At 42.8% G+C, this 19196-nt stretch overlaps 1 protein-coding gene across 15 annotated transcripts in view; it reads right to left on the bottom strand.

Annotated features, from left to right (window-relative positions):
- Positions 1-19196, bottom strand: part of SRCIN1 (SRC kinase signaling inhibitor 1) — a 712759-nt gene that overhangs the window by 75966 nt on the left and 617597 nt on the right. For all 15 annotated transcript variants that reach the window (XM_089690024.1, XM_089690017.1, XM_089690015.1 and 12 more), the window contains 2 exons: positions 14977-15107; positions 374-521 (listed from right to left, as the gene is read on the bottom strand). In XM_089690024.1, coding sequence (XP_089546150.1) covers positions 374-521; positions 14977-15107 — 279 coding nt within the window. The remainder of the gene's footprint in view (positions 1-373; positions 522-14976; positions 15108-19196) is intronic.

The following is a 19196-nucleotide window of genomic DNA, read 5'->3' as shown; positions in this document are numbered from 1 at the left end:
CAAACTGTTGGCGCTATATAAATCCTGTATAATAATAATAATATTCTTTATATTGCCAGTAAATAGCTGGATATGCTCCTTGGACATGTACTTATTCTTTTCGTATGGTATGCAACTCTCCAAGCTTTTATAAAACTTAAGATGTTTGCAAAAGTTGTTATTGTGTGTGACTTTACAGTAAATATTGAGCAGAAAAATTGTATGTGAGTATAGAGTATATACAGTATTGAATAGACAAAGTTGTCATTCACTAAGGCAAATGTGTGTGACAAGTATAGGCACATGTTTTTGAGACATCCATCTGGTAAGCTGTTTATCAATCTTGTAGTTAAAATTTATATAAGATTTTAAAAAAACTTTCAAGTCATCCTACTTGCGAATCTGAGCCAGCGTGTCAGTAACTGTCTTGCATCTCTTCAGTAGCCCGTCCAAGCGAAGTGGCTCCTCCTTTAAGAACTTCACAGCCTCAACTTCTACTCGGAGCACAACCCGCATTTTACTCTGCAAACTCGGAAACTGAGCTGTAAATAAGAAATATACACTAAATATATAAAAGAAATATTGATAAACAATAAATGTAAATATGCACTAAATATACAAACTGGCCAGGATGTCATTTAGCAGTAGGTGAGGAGATATTGAGTCATCTTTGGACAAGACACCTGAGCACTGGGACATTAATGGGAATCTAACACAAATGCAGGTTCTTTGAACAAACAAAAGAATCAGCCCTCCTAGTCTGAATAGTGAGCATTTCCACTTGGCTACAGTGCCTGTTATTGCTCTTCAGAAATGGCCTGACAACCACAAGCAAAGCATGCTATCAGCAGAATCCTTTTAAAATTCTAAGGCTATTTTTGCCCATCTTTACACAATCAGAAAGGGGTCTTTATATGAGACTGTAAAGTATAAAGCCCCTTCCATGTGCTCCTTTCTGCAAACGCTAGTTATAGATTGGGGTGGTTGCCGGTTGTTTATACTGTTGGTGAATTGGTGAGGGGACGCACTGGATACCTTTGCTGCCATTGTGCTATTGCTGGGTGTCCAGTGCGTTCCTATACCTTTAAGGAGGGGTAGTCTCCCTTCAGGCATACCTGCCCTTAACCTATCCATTATTACATATGTACTCTAACTCTGGAGACTCTCAAAATTATAGAGTTTGGACTGCAGTACACTGGGGTGCCATGACGAGGCCGCTGCAGCTTCCGCATATATTTGCAAATGTGCACAAACTAAACCCCTTGTTTGATTCAAGTTTGATTCAATTCAGTTTGTTTCAGGCTGAATGGTAAGCTGAGCTGGGAATTTTTGTTTGTTGTTTTTTTTACATGTGTTGTCCTTCCGTGTGTTCCTTGCTGTAAAGGCCAGTTGTAGATCGGGGTGGTTGCCATTTGTTTGTACAGTCGGTGAATTAGTGAGGGAATACACTATATACCTTTGCTGCATGCTGGGTGTTCAGTGCATCCTTATACCTTTAAGGAGGGGTGGGCTCCCTCCAGGCATACCTGCCCTTAACCCAACCATTATTATACGTGCTCCAACTTGGGAGACTTTCAAAATGATAAGAGTTCGGACTGCAGTACACTAGGGTGCTGCAACGTGACCTCTGCAGGTTACGCATATATCTTTAAATGTGTGCAAACTAAAAACCTTGATTTTAACATGAACTGTTAGACAGGGTCATTTTGGTTTCTTGCAAGCTGGCTGGTAAGTGAGATGAGAATTTTTGTTTTTTGTCTTTTGTAAAGTGTAAAGCTGCCTATGAATGTTGAGTGCAGCTGGAAATACATGACTGACCAGGGTGCTAAATACTCCAACACAGCCTTATTCAAAAGAAAAAAAATTACCTTTAACTCGAAGCCTGGGATTATTTTTTGTAGCACAAATGCTCATATCTGGGTCAAATGTGACAATAAACCATAAGGGCCAGAAGTTAGCACCTCAAAAACTTTGACAGTGTCCAGTCACCTGAAGGGAATTAGCCTATAACCCAGGGTCCATAATTATTAAGCCTGTTTCCGGTATTATGCAAGATAGGCATACACTGACAATTGTAGGGCCTATTACTAAGTTGACCAGGAGATGGGAATGCTCAAGGATGGTTGCTTGCGAAAGATGCAAAACGTAGTGTCTCTTTGGACACTTTTCAGGGTTCTGAACAATAAAAGCAGGGCCATATTTACCATAAGGCACCGAAAGCCTTTTTGAATTTAGATAGAATAGGGAAGGGTTCGGAATCCTATTGGGTTGCTATTTTGCCATCTGTGTCCCACTGGGAAGATTTTTCTTCTTTTTTTGTCCCAGAGATGCAACAAGAGGTGAGAGGAAATCTCTACAAACTAAAGAAAATTCCTCTCTTAACTGCTTGCCCGCTGCCCTATAGAAGAAATACTGCTACAGGGCGGCAGGGCTGCGCAAAATTACGTATATATACACATGAGCTTGCATTTCCGGGTAGGCAGCTTCAGCTGTCGATCACCGGGTCCCGGCCGGAGATTCCCTGCTGGCACCCGGCGATCGCCGAGCATCACTGATGGGGGAGAGGTCTGTATGTAAAAAATACAGATCTCTCCCTTGTCAGCTCCAGCATGCTGCCTTGTATTGCTCTGCATAGCATGACTATATTTGTTTAGTAATTTTTTATTTTTTTTAGTCATGCAACTTATAGCATGACTATAAGTTGCATGACTAAAAAAAAATAACAATTCCAGTATATATACCGCCATTTGTAGACGCTATAACTCTCACGTAAACCAATTTACACGTATTGGGACTTTTTTTTTAGCAAAGACATGTAGCAGAATAAATTTTGGCCTAAATTTATGAAATTTGATATTTTTCATTTTTTTACTGGATATGTTTAATAGCAAAAAGTCCAAAATATTGTTTTTCTTTCTCAAAATTGTCAGTATTTTTTTGTCTATAGTGCAAAAAATGCAGAGGTGATCAAATACCACTGAAATAAATCTCTATTTGTAGGAAAAAAAGGACATAAATTTCATTTATGCACAGCGTTGCTTGACCGCGCAACTGTCAGTTAAAATAACTAAGCGCCATATCGCAAAAAATGGCCTGGTTAGGAAGGGGAGTAAATCCTCTGGAGAGCAAGTGGTTAAACGGCTCTAATAACAATTCTTTAGAGTTTTGGATTTCCCCCACTTTCAGTTTTGTTGACAATGGTAACCAGGACAAACAGAGGGGTGAATCTTCAGAACATAAAATGTAAGAACACCTGCTCAGCCTATTGCTTATTTTCTCAGCCGAGCTGTATCTGCCCACTTCTGAGTATGTGCACAAATGTGTCAAAACCCAGAACTTTGGTTTCTGCTTCATCAGCTTGGTCCTGATTGGTTGCCACCACTTTGAAGGGACTTACCCAGTCTAAATAGTTGCCCAATATAGAGCTTGATAGCTTGAGGGTTGGATTCACCTTTGTGCATTTAAAATTAACTTCAGTTGCTGACCTGGCTTCTCCAGACTTTACTAGCACTCTGTTTGCCCTGATAGTGACTGTTTCCTGAATACACATTTGTCACCTGTTGTGATTTTGACCTTGGGCTCGGGTTACCCCTGGTAATGACATTAGACTACAGTTTGCAACTACACTCCTCCCTCATTGTTTGGTACTGGATTTATCCAAGTTGAGAAATGGTCTTCAGATAATCTGAGGGGACCTGAAGTAGAGTGGATGCACATAACACATACTTGAAGGGTGACTACTATAGCTGAATCATGCTGCAATAGTGGTCATGCGCTCTTAAGACACAATCTCCATAGCTAGTTTACCTAAAAAAACGTGTGGATAGTAATGAGTGTGATTAAGATCAATTCAGTGAGCAGTACCATCCATCACAGGCCATATTCTCCCCACAGTTTTATGCAGTTCAAGTGGTATAAAAGCCCTTTAAAAAAAAATAAATAAAGCTCTTAATCGCAATGTCTATGATCTACTCATATACTCAAAAATATAATTTTGATACAACTCCTTTCGTGATTGAATTATTTATTATGCCTTTTAAGAGCCCGTTTGTCCCTCTTCAGGGGTAGCGGGATGGTATGACCACTATGATGCTCAACGAACAGATGTCGAGTATCTGCAACGACTCCCAATGTAAATTTTTTAAAATATGGGAGCCGTGGTTGCAATATGCCTTTCACACGCTCCCCCCGGCTAGTCTGGGGATGTGATGGCGTTCGGTATTGGCGTTCTTGGACCCCTGCTCTTTGGTTTTGTTTTGTTTTTTTTCCTTCATTTCTCTTTGTACTCCTTTCTTCCTTTCTCTGTTTGTTTTTGGTGTGACAGTGGATAGCTGCCTTTAGTTTGTTACAGTCAGAGTTACATTAATGTTATTGTCACTTATGTGCCATTGATAGCCCCTGCGTGGGCGTACCTTTTGCCCTGTTGGCGTTAAGAGCACTGTTTTTTCTATTTTACATTTTTTATCTGTGCAATTGATAGCCCCTGCGTGGGCGAGTTTTGTTGCCTCTGTTTTATACTGTTTAAAATTAATAAAAAACATTGAAATACGAATTATTTATTAGGCTACGTTCACACTAGACTTATGTGCAGGCGGCAGAGAGGCGTTTGGGAAGCGTTTTTACCGCTTCCCAAACGCCTCTGCCAATTCTGCACATTACAGCACATGGTGCTGTTCTAACGGGAGCGTTTGCGTCGCGTCACGGCAAAACGGACGCCTCTGGTCGAGTCAGGAGGCTTTGAAGCCTCCTATTCTCGTCTATGGTGCCGCTCCGCAAACGCCCGGCCGGCGTTTGCGGTGCGGTTGCGACGCAGTTGTGGGGCGTTTGCGGAGCGGTAACACCACTCAAACTGTATTATAGGTGTTTGTGGGGCGTTATTAACGCTCGGCAAACGCCTAGCAACCGCCACTAAACCGCGCATGCGGCGTCTGCGGAGCGTTAAAAAACGCTCCGCAAACGCCGGACCAACGCTTGCCAAACGCTATAGGGGCGTTTAGCAAGCGTTGGTAAAACAGCCAAGTGTGAACGAGCCCTTATACTTTCCACTACTCCGGCTTGTGGTGCAGTGCCTCCCCCTTTATGTCCTGTTGGGAATGCACACCTAATCATACTGTGCAAACAAAATTTTTTAATAAGGTAAGGTTTAAATAACTGAACACAGCTGTTGCCTTTCCGTCCCAAATCCTAAAAAAACTGACAGCATTGATCTAAACCATACTTTTTTATAGCCTTCTACAGGTTAAGTAATTTACTTTTTTTTTTCTTTTTGCAGTCTGTTTCCATAGCTGGTAGTGTATTAAATGTATTACTGTGAGAAAGTAATTTCCTCTTTCTTACTCAGTTTTGTTATTCAGAACCTGTATTCCTATGTCTCTGCCTGCTTAAAAGCAGCATTTTTGTAAAATCCCAAAATGGGTTCCCATTAAGACAAGCTATGAAATGGCTGTATTCATGTGGGGACGATTTCAGACCTTCTGAAGGTCACACAGTATCGTATTCCTATTTTAACCACTTCAGTATCAGTGTGTAATACCCCTTCACTACCAGATCATTTATCAGTTTCCATTGCTATGATACTTTGACTGAAAATCACTCTGTCACACAGCACAGTACTCAGATGACATTTAAATCATTTTTTGAGACACAAATTTCTTTTGGTGGCTTTTGGTGGTATTTAGTAACCACTGTGTTATATTTTACCATATGAAGGAAGAACACCAAACATTTTGAGAAAAACCTGGTTCCCTTACTTTCTGTTAAAGTAAATATTCCAGTAAAGTACGACCCCCACTCCAAAAAAAGACCTAATTTGGTATAGTAGACACCCCTAGGTAATTTCACTTTTTGCCAAATCTAAATATATCAAAACATGGCATGGTAATGATGCTCTAGATCAGGGGTGGGCAACTGTGGCCCTTCAGCTGTTAGTGAGCTACCATCATGCCTCTGCCTTTGGGAGTCATGCTTGTAACTGTCAGTTTTGCAATGCCTCATGAGACTTGTAGTTCTACAACAGCTGGAGTGCCACAGTTGCCCACCCCTGCTCTAGATCAGTGGTCTCCAAACTGAGGCCTGGGGGCCGGACGTGGCCCTTTCCTTGCCTTTATCTGGTCCTTGGGGCACTTTTCCTCCCACTGATACAAGACACTATTCCTTTCCTCCCACCAACAATGAGGCATAATTACTGCTACTGACATAAAAAATGAGGCACTATTTCTCCCATTAACACCAACGATAGGGCACTATTCCTCCCACTTACACCATTGATGGGGCACTATTTTCCCCTACTGGCACCAACAATAAGACACTATTCTTCCCACTGACACCAATGATGGGGCACTATTTCTGCCACCAACACCAACAATGTGGCACTATTTCCCCCAATTACACCAACAGCAGAGCACTATTCCTCAAACTGACACCAACGATGGGTCACTATTCCTCCCACTAACACCATTGATGGGGCACTATTTCCCTTCTACTGACAACAACAATAGGATAATATTTCTTCCACTGACACCAATGATGGGGCACTATTCCTGCCATCGACACCAACGGTGGGGCACTATTTCCCCCCAATGACACCAATAGGACACTATTCTCCAAACTGACATCAATGATGGGGCACCATTCTCCCCACTGACACAACTGGGCGCTATTCCTCCTGCTGAAACCAACAATTGGGCACTATTCCTCTCACGTACACCAATGAAGGGCCGCTACTCCTCCTCCTAATATCAAATATGCGTTGTTTACTCCCACTGATGCCTGGACAACTACTCCCAATGGTCACAGTCCGGCCCCCAAAAAGTCTGATGGACAGTAAACTGGCTCTATGTTTAGAAAGTTTGGAGACCCCTGCTCTAGATACAATGCATACATCCAGTGAAGACATATGATATATTAACATTTATAGGGATTGTTGATCAAGAGAATATCCGATTTATTTCAGCTGGATCAGGAAGAAATTTATTTTTCCCAATCTGGAGTGAATTAGACCATGTTTTAAAGAGACTTTTGCCTTTCTCTGGGTTAACTGAGTATAGGGTTCTGTACATGGAGGTTTTCTATTCATTCTATTTATTATTTTTTTATATTGAACTAGAAAGACTTTTTTTTTCATCCTGACTGTGTAAAACATACTGGCCTCACTCTGTCTGTAGGCTCATGGATGGGGCAAGGAGATAAACTGGAATGTGACCTTTGGCCATTATGTCACTATCCAGTCTTGTGTATACAGTAGTATGTCTGTTAGCCCTGTGAACTGGTGTTTTTTCAGTCTGAGAGTTTTAGCAGTGGGCAGGAGAAGGGGACATGTTTCCCTGTACCAGACCCTGACGGAACATTGGATGAGTAGGAGGCAAGAAACTGTTTGCCTTTACTAAGACAGTACTGGAATTTAGTTACATAGTTAGCCAGGGATCCAGGTATAACTTGCAGTGCTGCTCTAAGCTGAAATAAAAATCTCCCTACTGGTTGCAGTGAAGGGAGAAGGTGCCTATGCACCATTCAGAGGTGTAGAACCATCATCAGGGAAAGGAAGGAGCCGCTCACCGACCCAGTGCATGAATTTGTGGATGAGTGTGGCCTCAGCCAGTGCTGCTCCAGCCAGGCCCTCTGACATGTTTCACCCCACAAACCAGGGCTGGGTCACAGAGACCAATCCCCAGTGTGCAGTGCGAAACATGTCAGGGGGAGCACTGGCTGAGGCCACACTCATCCACAAATTCATGCACTGGGTCAGTGAGCGGTGCTTCTTACTTTCTCTGATGATACATAGTTAGTCAGGTAGTCAGGCTTAGAAAAGACTCAAATCAATCCAGTTCAACCAACAGAAAAAAAGAAAACAAGAAACCTCCATATACACAGTCCTATACAGTTAATTGAGAGAGAAAACAAACGGCTTGATCCAATTTGCTCCAGAGGGGAAAAAATCCTTCCTGATCTCCCCAGAGGTAATTAGATATTCCTGGATCAACTATCTGTGGCTGTGTATTGTGCCTTTAGCATGCATCCAGCTCTTTTTTAAAACAATCTACTGAGCTAAGACTATTCCATTCTATTCTAAGTTTTCCTTACTATTTAGTGAGGCCTTGCTATTTCATTGGGTGCCAAAATCTTCACCTCTGAAAGGCTTCCTACCCCTGTCCTAAAAGCAGCAGCATAACCCAATGTACCAGAATTACTTCATCCTGGTCAATGCATGATTACCTCTACATTACTCTTTTTTTCTTGGGGGAAATTCTGGTATGTTGTCCAGAAACTGAGATCCTGTGCACTCTGTAACAGGACACAACGGATCACAGGCAAAAAGCTAATGCGAGTGGCTCTGTCCTATATGATAGCCATGACCAATGTGACAGTATGAACGGCAAAGTGATGGATGGACGATATGTGTCACCTCGCATGAGGTCATACTGTGAGGCGTAAGGTGGAGTCCACTACGGGTTTTCGGGGCCACAATGGCAGAGGTGGTTCCGGACTGGAGTTTGGGCTCCACTGATGACCACCAACAGGTGGTATAAATAAGACAGGGCTGGAGCAAGGAGTTGCTCGTGGCCTGGGACTCAGAGAGGTATTCTGAGAGAGCTGTGTGTGTACTATACCTACAAGAAAAGGTTTGCTTTTGTTTTGTTTTGGTGACAGGGAGAAGCCCATCACCTCTGAGAGAGGAAACATCTTCTGTTTAGTTAGTGCCTGGATGGCAAGGGTTTACTTTGATGTTTTGTTTATTTTGATATTTCTTGCAAACCTTTTTAATAAAACTGACAACCAGTCAGATTTTGACGAAAGCCTGCTGTGCGGTCTACCTTTTTCCCAGGGAAGGAGATCCCCCACCTGAGCTAACCCCACATATGGTGGAGAATGCGGGTAACTTCCTGAGCAAGTGGAAAGATGGAGGAAATAATAAGAGCCTTGCTGCAGACCAATGCAGCACAACGGGAGACAAATTGTCAGTTTGCAGAGGCCCAAGAAGCAGACCGAGAGCTCCTTAAGCAGGTGGCCCAACACCTATTAGAATTAAAGAAGGAATCTGCAGATCCGCTGCCAGTGGAGCAGAAAATGGCACGGGCCAGCTATGTTTTGCATAAGATGACACCTGCAGATGATGTGGAGGCCTACCTCACAACTTTTGAAAGGGTTGCTGTTCGGGAAGGATGGAAAAAGGAGCAATGGGCAGGACTGCTTGCACCATTTTTGACAGGTGAATCCCAAAAAGCCTATTATGACCTGGAACCAGGGGATGCCCAAGACTATGAAAAACTGAAGGCTGAGGTCCTTGCACGCCTGGGTGTCACCATTGCAGTCCGGGCTCAGCGGGTGCATCAGTGGCATTACAGGGCTGACAAACCACCCAGATCTCAGATGTTCGATTTGATACATCTCTCCAAAAAGTGGCTCCAGCCAGAGGTATTGTCAGGCCCTCAGATTGTGGAGCGTGTGGTCATGGACCAATATTTGCGTGCACTCCCTGCCCCTTTGAGGAAGTGGGTCGGCCGTGGAGACCCTAAATCTGCAAACGAGCTGGTGGACCTGGTGGAGAGATATGCAGCCGCTGAGGACTTTTTTCATTCACCTGGGCCGTACCCCAAGGTCACTAGGGGTGGAAAACTATCCGGAGGATCCGGTAAGACTGTTCCATGGGCCAAAGGCTCAGAAAAAAAGGATAAGACTATTGTGTCAGATAATGAGACTGTAGGCTTAGGACCTAGAGACTGGCCAAATAAGTCAGGAAGGTCCCCAAAGCCATTTAGAGGTCTAAGCACTGAACATATAATATGTTATCGTTGTCATGCGTTAGGTCATATTGCTGCAAACTGTCCTTTAAAGGATGAACCTATGCAATGTGAAAATGCTTATTTAGGAAAACGCATGTCTCTTTTTGCACAGGTGGTATGTACTGCAGCATGTCAGAAACGCATGGAAAAGCAAATGTGTGTGATTGCCATTGATGAAAAGCCAGTAACTGCTCTGCTAGACTCGGGTAGTGTTGTGACCTTAGTTAAAAGTGATTTGGTAAACCCTGCAAGGTTACACCCTAGCACGATTGGGGTTATTTGTATTCATGGTGATACTTGTTTGTATTGATGGTAATTACCAGATTGCTCTGGTGGAGATTGATACTCCCTGGGGCCCTGTGACCCATTCAGTGGGGGTAGTGCCCTCTCTGCTTCATGAAGCCATAGTGGGGAGAGATTTTCCCCATTTCTGGAAGTTATGGGATAAGGAGGGGAGTCAGGAGGACCGAGCTCCCACTGCTGGGGAAACACTGAAAACTCCTGAACTCACTCCTGACCCCTTTGACGGCAAGGTGGAAGGGGAAACTGTTGGTGTGTCCAAGGAAGGTGTAGACCTTTTTCCTTTCTCTGTAATGGCTGGGGAGCAGGAAGAGTTGGATCCAACCCCAGACACTGAGGATATAGAACAAGAGATGATAGCTGGCTCTAGTGAGAGTGGACAGAATGTGGTGCCTGACCTAGAGGTCAGAAAAGAGGATTTTTGTACGGAGCAAGTGAAAGATTCCACACTTAATAGAGCCCGTGAAAACATTAAAATAATTGATGGGGAACCAGTTGAAAATGATGTAGCGGTGTCTTTTCCCTACATGGCTCTTAACAATAACTTGTTGTATCAAGTGGTAAAGCAAGGGGAGGAGGTGGTAGAACAGTTAGTGGTCCCCAAACCCTTTCGCCGGATGGTACTAGATTTAGCCCATGGGCATATAATGGGTGGACACCTGGGTGTAGAGAAAACAAAGGAGAGAATAACCCAGAGATTCTTTTGGCCAGGCTTACATGGAGACGTCAAAGCGCATTGTGAGTCATGTCCGGAATGTCAATATTCTGCGCCCTCACCCCATTTTCACAGTCCGCTAGTACCTCTACCCATAATTGAAGTACCGTTTGAAAGAGTGGGCATGGACCTAGTGGGTCCAGTAGTAGAGTCTGCCCGGGGCCATCAGCACATACTGGTTATACTTGACTATGCCACCCGGTATCCTGAAGCCATCCCCTTGCGTAATACCTCCTCTAAAAATATCGCCAAAGAGCTTGTCCGGGTGTTTAGTCGTGTAGGTATTCCAAAGGAGATATTAACGGATCAGGGCACGCCATTTATGTCTAGAGTTATGAAAGAGTTATGCAAATTGTTCAAAATCTCCCATCTCCGTACCTCGGTCTACCACCCCCAAACCGATGGGCTTGTGGAAAGGTTTAACAAGACCCTTAAGAATATGTTAAAAAAGGTGGTGGACAAAGATGGGAGAAATTGGGATTTTTTGCTACCATATCTCATGTTTGCTATACGAGAAGTACCTCAGGCATCTACAGGATATTCACCTTTTGAATTACTGTATGGTAGACATCCCCGGGGATTGCTAGATGTTGCAAAAGAAACCTGGAAGACAGAGTCCACGCCCTATAGAAGTGTCATCGAGCATATCTCACAGATGCAGGATAGAATCGCAGCTGTCATGCCACTTGTTCGGGAACACATGGAGCAAGCCCAGGAGGTCCAGAGAAGGGTTTATAACCGGGGTGCCAGGATCCGTACCTTCAACCCTGGGGATAGAGTGCTGGTGCTAGTCCCCACCGTGGAAAGTAAATTCCTTGCAAAGTGGCAAGGCCCCTTTGAAATTAGGGAGAAAGTGGGGGAAGTAAATTATAAAGTTTACCAGCCAGGAAAAAGGAAACCTGAACAAATCTATCATGTTAATCTCTTTAAACCTTGGAAAGACAGGGAAAGTTTGTTGGCAGTACTAAGTCCCCAAAAGGACGTGGTTCCCGTGGCCCCTCAGGTACCTATAACGGAAACCTTGTCAGTAGCCCAACAAAATGATGTTAAGGAGTTTGTGAGGAAAAATGGAGATTTCTTCTCCCACCTACCTGGACTGACGACGGTCATACAGCATGACATAGTTACCCAGCTCGGGGTCCGCGTAAATGTCAAGCCCTATAGAATACCCGAGGCCAGGCGGGAAGCGGTGGCCAAGGAAATAAAGGACATGTTAGAGTTGGGAGTGATTGAGGAATCTCACAGTGAGTGGTCGAGTCCCATAGTGTTGGTCCCAAAACCCAATGGAACTGTTCGTTTCTGTAATGATTTCAAAAAACTGAACAGTATGTCTAAATTTGATGCGTACCCGATGCCTCGGGTGGATGAGCTCATTGACAGGTTGGGAACGGCTCGGTACATAACCACCTTAGATCTGACCAAAGGCTATTGGCAGATTCCTTTAACGGAAGCTGCAAAAGAAAAGACAGCATTCTCCACCCCCGAGGGGTCCTTTCAGTATAAGCGGATGCCGTTTGGTTTACATGGTGCTCCGGCATCATTCCAACGAATGATGGACAAAACGCTAAGACCACATCGCCAATATGCAGCTGCCTATTTGGACGAGGTCGTCATCCACAGTCCAGACTGGGAGTCTCATTTGTCCCACTTGCAAGCGGTAGTAGATTCGCTGAGGGAAGCAGGGCTTACCGCCAACCCCAGAAAGTGTGCCATAGGCTTAGAGGAGGCCAAATATCTTGGCTACGTCATTGGTCGAGGTTTCATTAGGCCTCAGATCAATAAAATTGAGGCGATTCAAAAGTGGCCCCAACCTGTAAATAAAAAGCAAGTCCGGGCATTTCTTGGGATCACAGGATACTACAGGCGGTTTATCCCCAATTTTGCCACCATTGCAGCCCCACTGACAGATCTGACAAAAGGTAGGGGGTCGGTCATGATTAAGTGGAATCCTGAGGCGGAGACCGCATTTCAAAGGCTGAAACAAGCTCTCTGTGCCCAACCTGTGCTTGTGACTCCAGATTTCACAACAGAGTTTGTGGTACAGACTGATGCCTCTGACGTGGGACCAGGTGCGGTACTGTCCCAAATCAGAGATGGGGAGGAGCACCCTGTGGTCTTCCTAAGTAGAAAGCTCAACAAACATGAGAGAAACTATGCCATTGTGGAGAAGGAAGGTTTGGCCATAAAATGGGCCTTGGAGGCCCTGAAATATTACCTGTTAGGAAGACAGTTCAAGTTGGTTACTGATCATGCCCCGCTCAAATGGATGTGCGATAACCAGGAGAAAAATAGCCGAGTGACAAGGTGGTTTATTGCGCTACAAGCGTTCAAATTTACGGTGGAACACAGAGCGGGGAAACTGCAAAGCAATGTAGATGCCCTCTCCCGGGTCCATTGCCTGGTTGGGACAGTTGCTCAGCCACAAGGGCTTGAGCAGAGGGGGGGGATATGTGACAGTATGAACGGCAAAGTGATGGATGGACGATATGTGCACCTCGCATGAGGTCATACTGTGAGGTGTAAGGTGGAGTCCACTCCGGGTTTTCGGGGCCACAATGGCAGAGGTGGTTCCGGACTGGAGTTTGGGCTCCACTGATGACCACCAACAGGTGGTATAAATAAGACAGGGCTGGAGCAAGGAGTTGCTCGTGGCCTGGGACTCAGAGAGGTATTCTGAGAGAGCTGTGTGTGTACTATACCTACAAGAAAAGGTTTGCTTTTGTTTTGTTTTGGTGACAGGGAGAAGCCCTTCACCTCTGAGAGAGGAAACATCTTCTGTTTAGTTAGTGCCTGGATGGCAAGGGTTTACTTTGATGTTTTGTTTATTTTGATATTTCTTGCAAACCTTTTTAATAAAACTGACAACCAGTCAGATTTTGACGAAAGCCTGCTGTGCGGTCTACCTTTTTCCCAGGGAAGGAGATCCCCCACCTGAGCTAACCCCACACCAATCACAACATCACATAATGTAAACACAGGCTGCAGTTCGTAGCCATATGTCACTTGCTGGTAACATTCAGGCTAGTCACATTATAGACATAGCAGTAAGATCTGCAATGCAATGTAAAATCTTTATTGTTCCTTATATTGTATTGTACTGCTAAGAAACATCATAAAGTTGGGGCTATTTGATTTGGACTGTCTACTGATTATTTGGGTGAAGCACTGTATAATAGTGTTTAAAGTGATACTAAACCCATAACAGTAAAATCAGTCTGTATATGCAGTAAAGCATGCTTGTTATATTCACTGTGGAACCACACAAACCTCTCCTTCTCTTCTATGTACCCAGCGCACCTCCTCCCCACAGTTCCATGCAGCTCATGTTTCCCAGTTGGGTCATCCCAGCCTACGAACATCGTCCGTTGCTGGGATGTGGCTTCCCAGGCGGGGTGAGCAAGGAGAGCTGTGTTCTGTTTTTGGTTTATTCTCTGCACATAGGGAAGGTACAGCCCCAGACAGGAGCAAAGCCTGAATGCATGGATAACTGGTCACTGCGAGGGAAGGTTGGTTCTGAGGAAGAGGTTGTGTCCTCGAAATGCGTTAGCCAGTTGGTCATCCAGGGTTCCATCTTATGGACTCAGATGTTGTTTGGATCATACATCTTGTTCAGTTTGACATGCCTGTGTTTTTATGTCTATTGTGAGTATGATACTTTGTTTCTTCAATAATATTTTAAACAATAATGCACTAGGTCGTGCGCCCTTTTTCTGTTTCCTCATTTGCATACTGCAAGGGAAGGGACTGAGTCCTCAGGCACAAACTCTGTATCCCAAACCTGCTTACTATACTATTAATTACCATCCTTTGGCTTGCTTATGTATATATTACACTTGAACTTTTCTCTCTGGGCAGGAGGCTGAGGGTGTGTGGACAGAGAACTTCTCTCTTGGGTGGGGGGTGGCAAACTGAGTCCTGGGTGAATGAATATCTAGTTTTGCCAGTGCTGATATACATGGAATTCTGCAGCACATCTAGCCCCACCCTCCTCTGCTATTCCTATAATTGCAGGCTGCAGAGGCCCTCTTACCCATCTTAAAGTCAATTGAACCCTATGAGAAGAATAAATGGGGAAGGGAGGCCTCAACTAAAAACAGCTCAGGGGCCTTGTGCACTTGATCCACCACTGCAAACAGCAATCCTGTATTATGGGCAGTTCTCCATTACTATGTTCTTATCTAATAAAAATAATTTGTTATTTACCTTTGAGATCAGTCAGAGTCTCTCCAAGCTGCTTCAGCACCACAGCTTTCTCCTCCAATTCTTGTACTGAGATCAGCTTGTGGTTGTGTGCAATATCCTTCTTGATCTTCTCCACTGATTTCTCTAGATCACTGCAGAAGAGAGCCATGGAAGTGGTTAAAATGACACTGATAGACAAGTGATAATCTCTTATATTTTTGGGATTTTACAAACATACTACATAAAGTTACTTATACCACTGCAGCTCACAGATTGAGCAAACAATTTGTTTTAAAATAAAAGAAAAATGAAGGTAGGCTCTTTCTTTTTAACTCAAAAATGTGTAGTTTGGAGGATAGTCCTCCAGCCCTGCGTAACTTATTTTTAGGCTCCATGCACACTAGCGGTTTTTTTAAGCTCCTAGAAGCTGTTATCAGCATAGAAGCTAATACTGTTATCCTATGTGTCCATGCATATTATTTTAGGCTAGTAGAGTTTTTCAAGCTCCAGTGTTTAGGAGCAGGAAAAAAAACATTTTTGTGGAGTTTTTAGGAGCATTTCTCTGGCAGAAAAACGTTTCTAAATGCTACTAAAATGCTCCTAACAGCTTTTTTTCTACATGTACTGTAAAAACACAAAGAAAACGCTAATGATACTACAAGGCAGCACAAAACCGCTATTTTCAGCGTTTTTCATCCAGCTTATTTTTTCAAACATGTTTTAAGGTTATAAAAATGCTAGAGTGCATGGGGCCTTAGACTGAATTATCTTTATATACATGGGAGTGCCCAATAAAAATGGTCACGTCACCTGAAAGTTTGTTTAAAATGTTTATTAAACAAGATGGACAGATAACTGCACATTCTGAGAGATCGGCTCCACCCCATTCTTCATGGGTTATATAACAGTTAATCAAGTTTGCTGTATAGCATGGGTGAGTTGGCTACAGTAGAGCTGAAAAGCCTCAACTGTTAATGGATGTTTTTTAATAAACATTTTCAATAAACTTCCCAATCCATTTGACTATTTTTACGAGGTGCTCCTAATCTCATATTCAAAATAATTTATTAAAGGATATTACTTCAACTCCAAACTTTCAGTGTTATATGAATGTTACATTACAACAAAAAAGAGAATGAAGCATAAGATCAAAGGGAGTATTTGCTGTATAAAGCAGTAAATGTGACAATCACCAAAGCTTCACTGTTTCAAACTGCATATAATGCAGGATCAAATGTTACCTCTGTGACACATAAGGAAAAAAAAAAGGGTCCATTGTGTGATAGTGACCTTTTCCTCAGAGTCTACATTAAACTTCCACACCGGTGCTTAACCTGTCTCCTACCAAATGGTGAAATCAGTCGATGGTTTGTGAGACCTCTATATCTAGAAGGTCTCAATGTGCTTTTGTTTGTCTAATAACTAGTAACTCTGCAAGTAAAGAATATCTTCCGAACTCTGATCTCACCAGGTGGTAGGACTAGTAGACATGTTGAGAATTGTGCAAGTTTAATGCAGATACTGAGGAAAAAGTCATAATTAAATTTTTTTTCTTTTTACAGGCTGTTTATCACATCACAACATTATTTTTCTGTTTTGTATCGGGGATATGTTTGATCCTGCTCTATATCCTAAATAATTTTAGTAGTGTCACTTTACATGGTTAATGTTTTAAGGTATAATTATTTCACAATTGATTATTTTACTATTAATTATCCATTTTAACTTACTCATTTATTTGCTGCATCTTCACCCCATTCTTTGACATTTATTTACCCTGACGTTTATATACCCCACAGTAGTCATTTCTCCTAAACTATTTTACCACACTTAAAGAGAATATACAATTAAACATGTATAAAAATGGTCTAAAGACAAAATTTACTTAAATAATATGCCTATTATGAGGTTGCCTGATCTCTTCTCTAAATATGTGTACAGCCCTCAAGCCTGTCCTAGAGCAGTTGAAAGCTAGAGAGACATCAAATATTGTTGGGGGTACCCCTTTCAGTTGCTTGCCTTGAAAAATGGTGTCACAGCTGTTTTCTGCCAAGTTGGAGAGCTTCTTAACTTTTTGTACACTATATACCTGCCACATACAGCAATTGAAACCACCACTGTCTGCCTTCTCTCAATGTAGCTCAGAGACTTGCGCTCCTGTACCATCTCTTCCCAGGGTCCAGCTCCCAAGAAAGCTTCCATCCATCGTTGAAGCCCCACCTGGAAACATTCGCTTGTAAGCTGCTCAACCATGATTTCTCTAGCCATACAGTTCTGACATGGACTTTATGTTATACACCCTGTTACAAATTATTATGCAAATGATATTTTTCTCATTTACCTAAATAATTGATGTAAAGCATAATTCTCATTTTATCAACTAATTAGAGTACAATTCACATTTTATTGAACAAACCTCCTAATGATAACAGTATTTTTTTTAAACATAAAAAACTTACAATGCACTGTTCCAAATTATTACGCACAGTAAGTTTCAAAACACTTTATAGGTTGTAAAGAACTGAAAATTGTCATTTGTTGTGTTTGCAGCATATTTACTGAAATCAAAAGCTATTTCAATCAAACTTTTAACAACATTTTAACTTTTTTAAACATTTTAACAGGTCACGTTACATTTTAACATAGGACCCCTTATTTGATAGCAGCTTCACAAGTCTTGCATCCATTGAACTTGTGAGTTGTTGGACAGTTTCTGCTTGAATTTGTTTGCTAGATGTCAGATTAGCCTCCCAGAGCTGCTGTTTGGATGTAAACTGCCTTCCACCATCATAGATCTTTTACTTGAGAATGCTCCAAAGGTTCTCAATAGGATTGAGGTCAGGGGAGGATGGAGACCACACCATGACTTTCTCTTCTTTTATCCCCATAGCAGCCATTGATGCAGAGGTATTCTTTGCAGCATGAGATGGTGCATTGTCATGCATGAAGATGATTTTATTATGGAAAGCATAGTTCTTCCTTCATGGGAAGGTCTCTGTTCCCAGCTCTGTTCCCATGATTCCGGCCCAAAACATGACTCCACCACCGCCTTGCTGACGTCGCAGCCTTGTTGGAACAGGGTGGCCGTCCACCAACCATCCACTACTCTATCCATCTGGACCATCCAGGGTTACACGGCACTCATCAGTGAACAGGACTGTTTGAAAATTAGTCTTTGTGTATTTTTCTGCCCAATGCAGCTGTTTCTGCTTGTGAGCATTGGTTAGTGGTGGCCGAATAGCAGGTTTATGCACAGTTGCAAGACTCTGGAGGACTCTACACCTTGATGTCCGTGGGACTCCAGAGGCACCAGCAGCTTCAAATATCTGTTTGCTGCTATGTAATGGTATTTTAGCAGCTGCTCTCTTGATTCGATGCATGGATCTGGCAGAAATCTTCCTCAATGTGCCTTTATCTGCACGAACCCGTCTGTGCTCTGAATCAGCCATAAATCTCATAATAGTGCGATGATCAAGCTCAGATGTTCGTGAAATATCTAATGTTTTCATACCTCGTCCAAGGCATTGAACTATTTCACTCTTTTCGGCAGCAGAGAGATCCTTTTTCTTCCCCATATTGCTTGAAAATGGTGCTCTGCTTAATAATGTGGAACACCCTCCTTTAGTAGTTTTTCCTTAAATTGGGCTCACCTGCCAATCTAATTATCACAGGTGTCCGAGATTGTTTTCAGTGATCAAAAGAGCCCTGAGACACAATGCCATCCATGAGTTAAACTGAAAAACAAAATATTTAATCTTTGTGACACTTAAATAGAATTTGCATAATAATTTGGAACAGGGTGTAACAATGGGACATCGCACAGAGGTTTCCACCCTCACCTTCAGTTCTTCATAACAATTAACCCTATAGTTCTTAGGTATACCTCAACTTGGATTTCTCACATAGTGTTCCTAATTAGTACCAAATTAGGGCTCTCCTATCCCCCTCTGAGACAGGTACAGTATACTGGTGGTCAGGTGAATACCCTTTACTTATTTTGGTTTGCATTACCTTTGTTGGTTCTCCTATGGCAGACTCAATTTGTGTTTGAAAACACACTGTGTTCATTGTTTTATTTCAACTTATTTTATGAGCATTGCAGATCCCCCCACCTGATTTATCTGAGGTGGCAGGGTGCCCTCCCCCCATTATTATGGGGTCTTTCTCTTTTTATCACCACAGTGGGAGGGAGTGGGGACGACATCTGGTCCCATATGCCGTGTTACGTAAACTAAGTTTTT

Source organism: Staurois parvus, unplaced genomic scaffold (genome assembly GCF_062004578.1).
Source record: "Staurois parvus isolate SC_StPar_1 unplaced genomic scaffold, SC_StPar_1.0 ptg000511l, whole genome shotgun sequence".
NCBI classification, from domain to species: domain Eukaryota; kingdom Metazoa; phylum Chordata; class Amphibia; order Anura; family Ranidae; genus Staurois; species Staurois parvus.
Note: the sequence above shows the minus strand (reverse complement) of the source record. Positions and strands in the feature narration are given on the sequence as shown.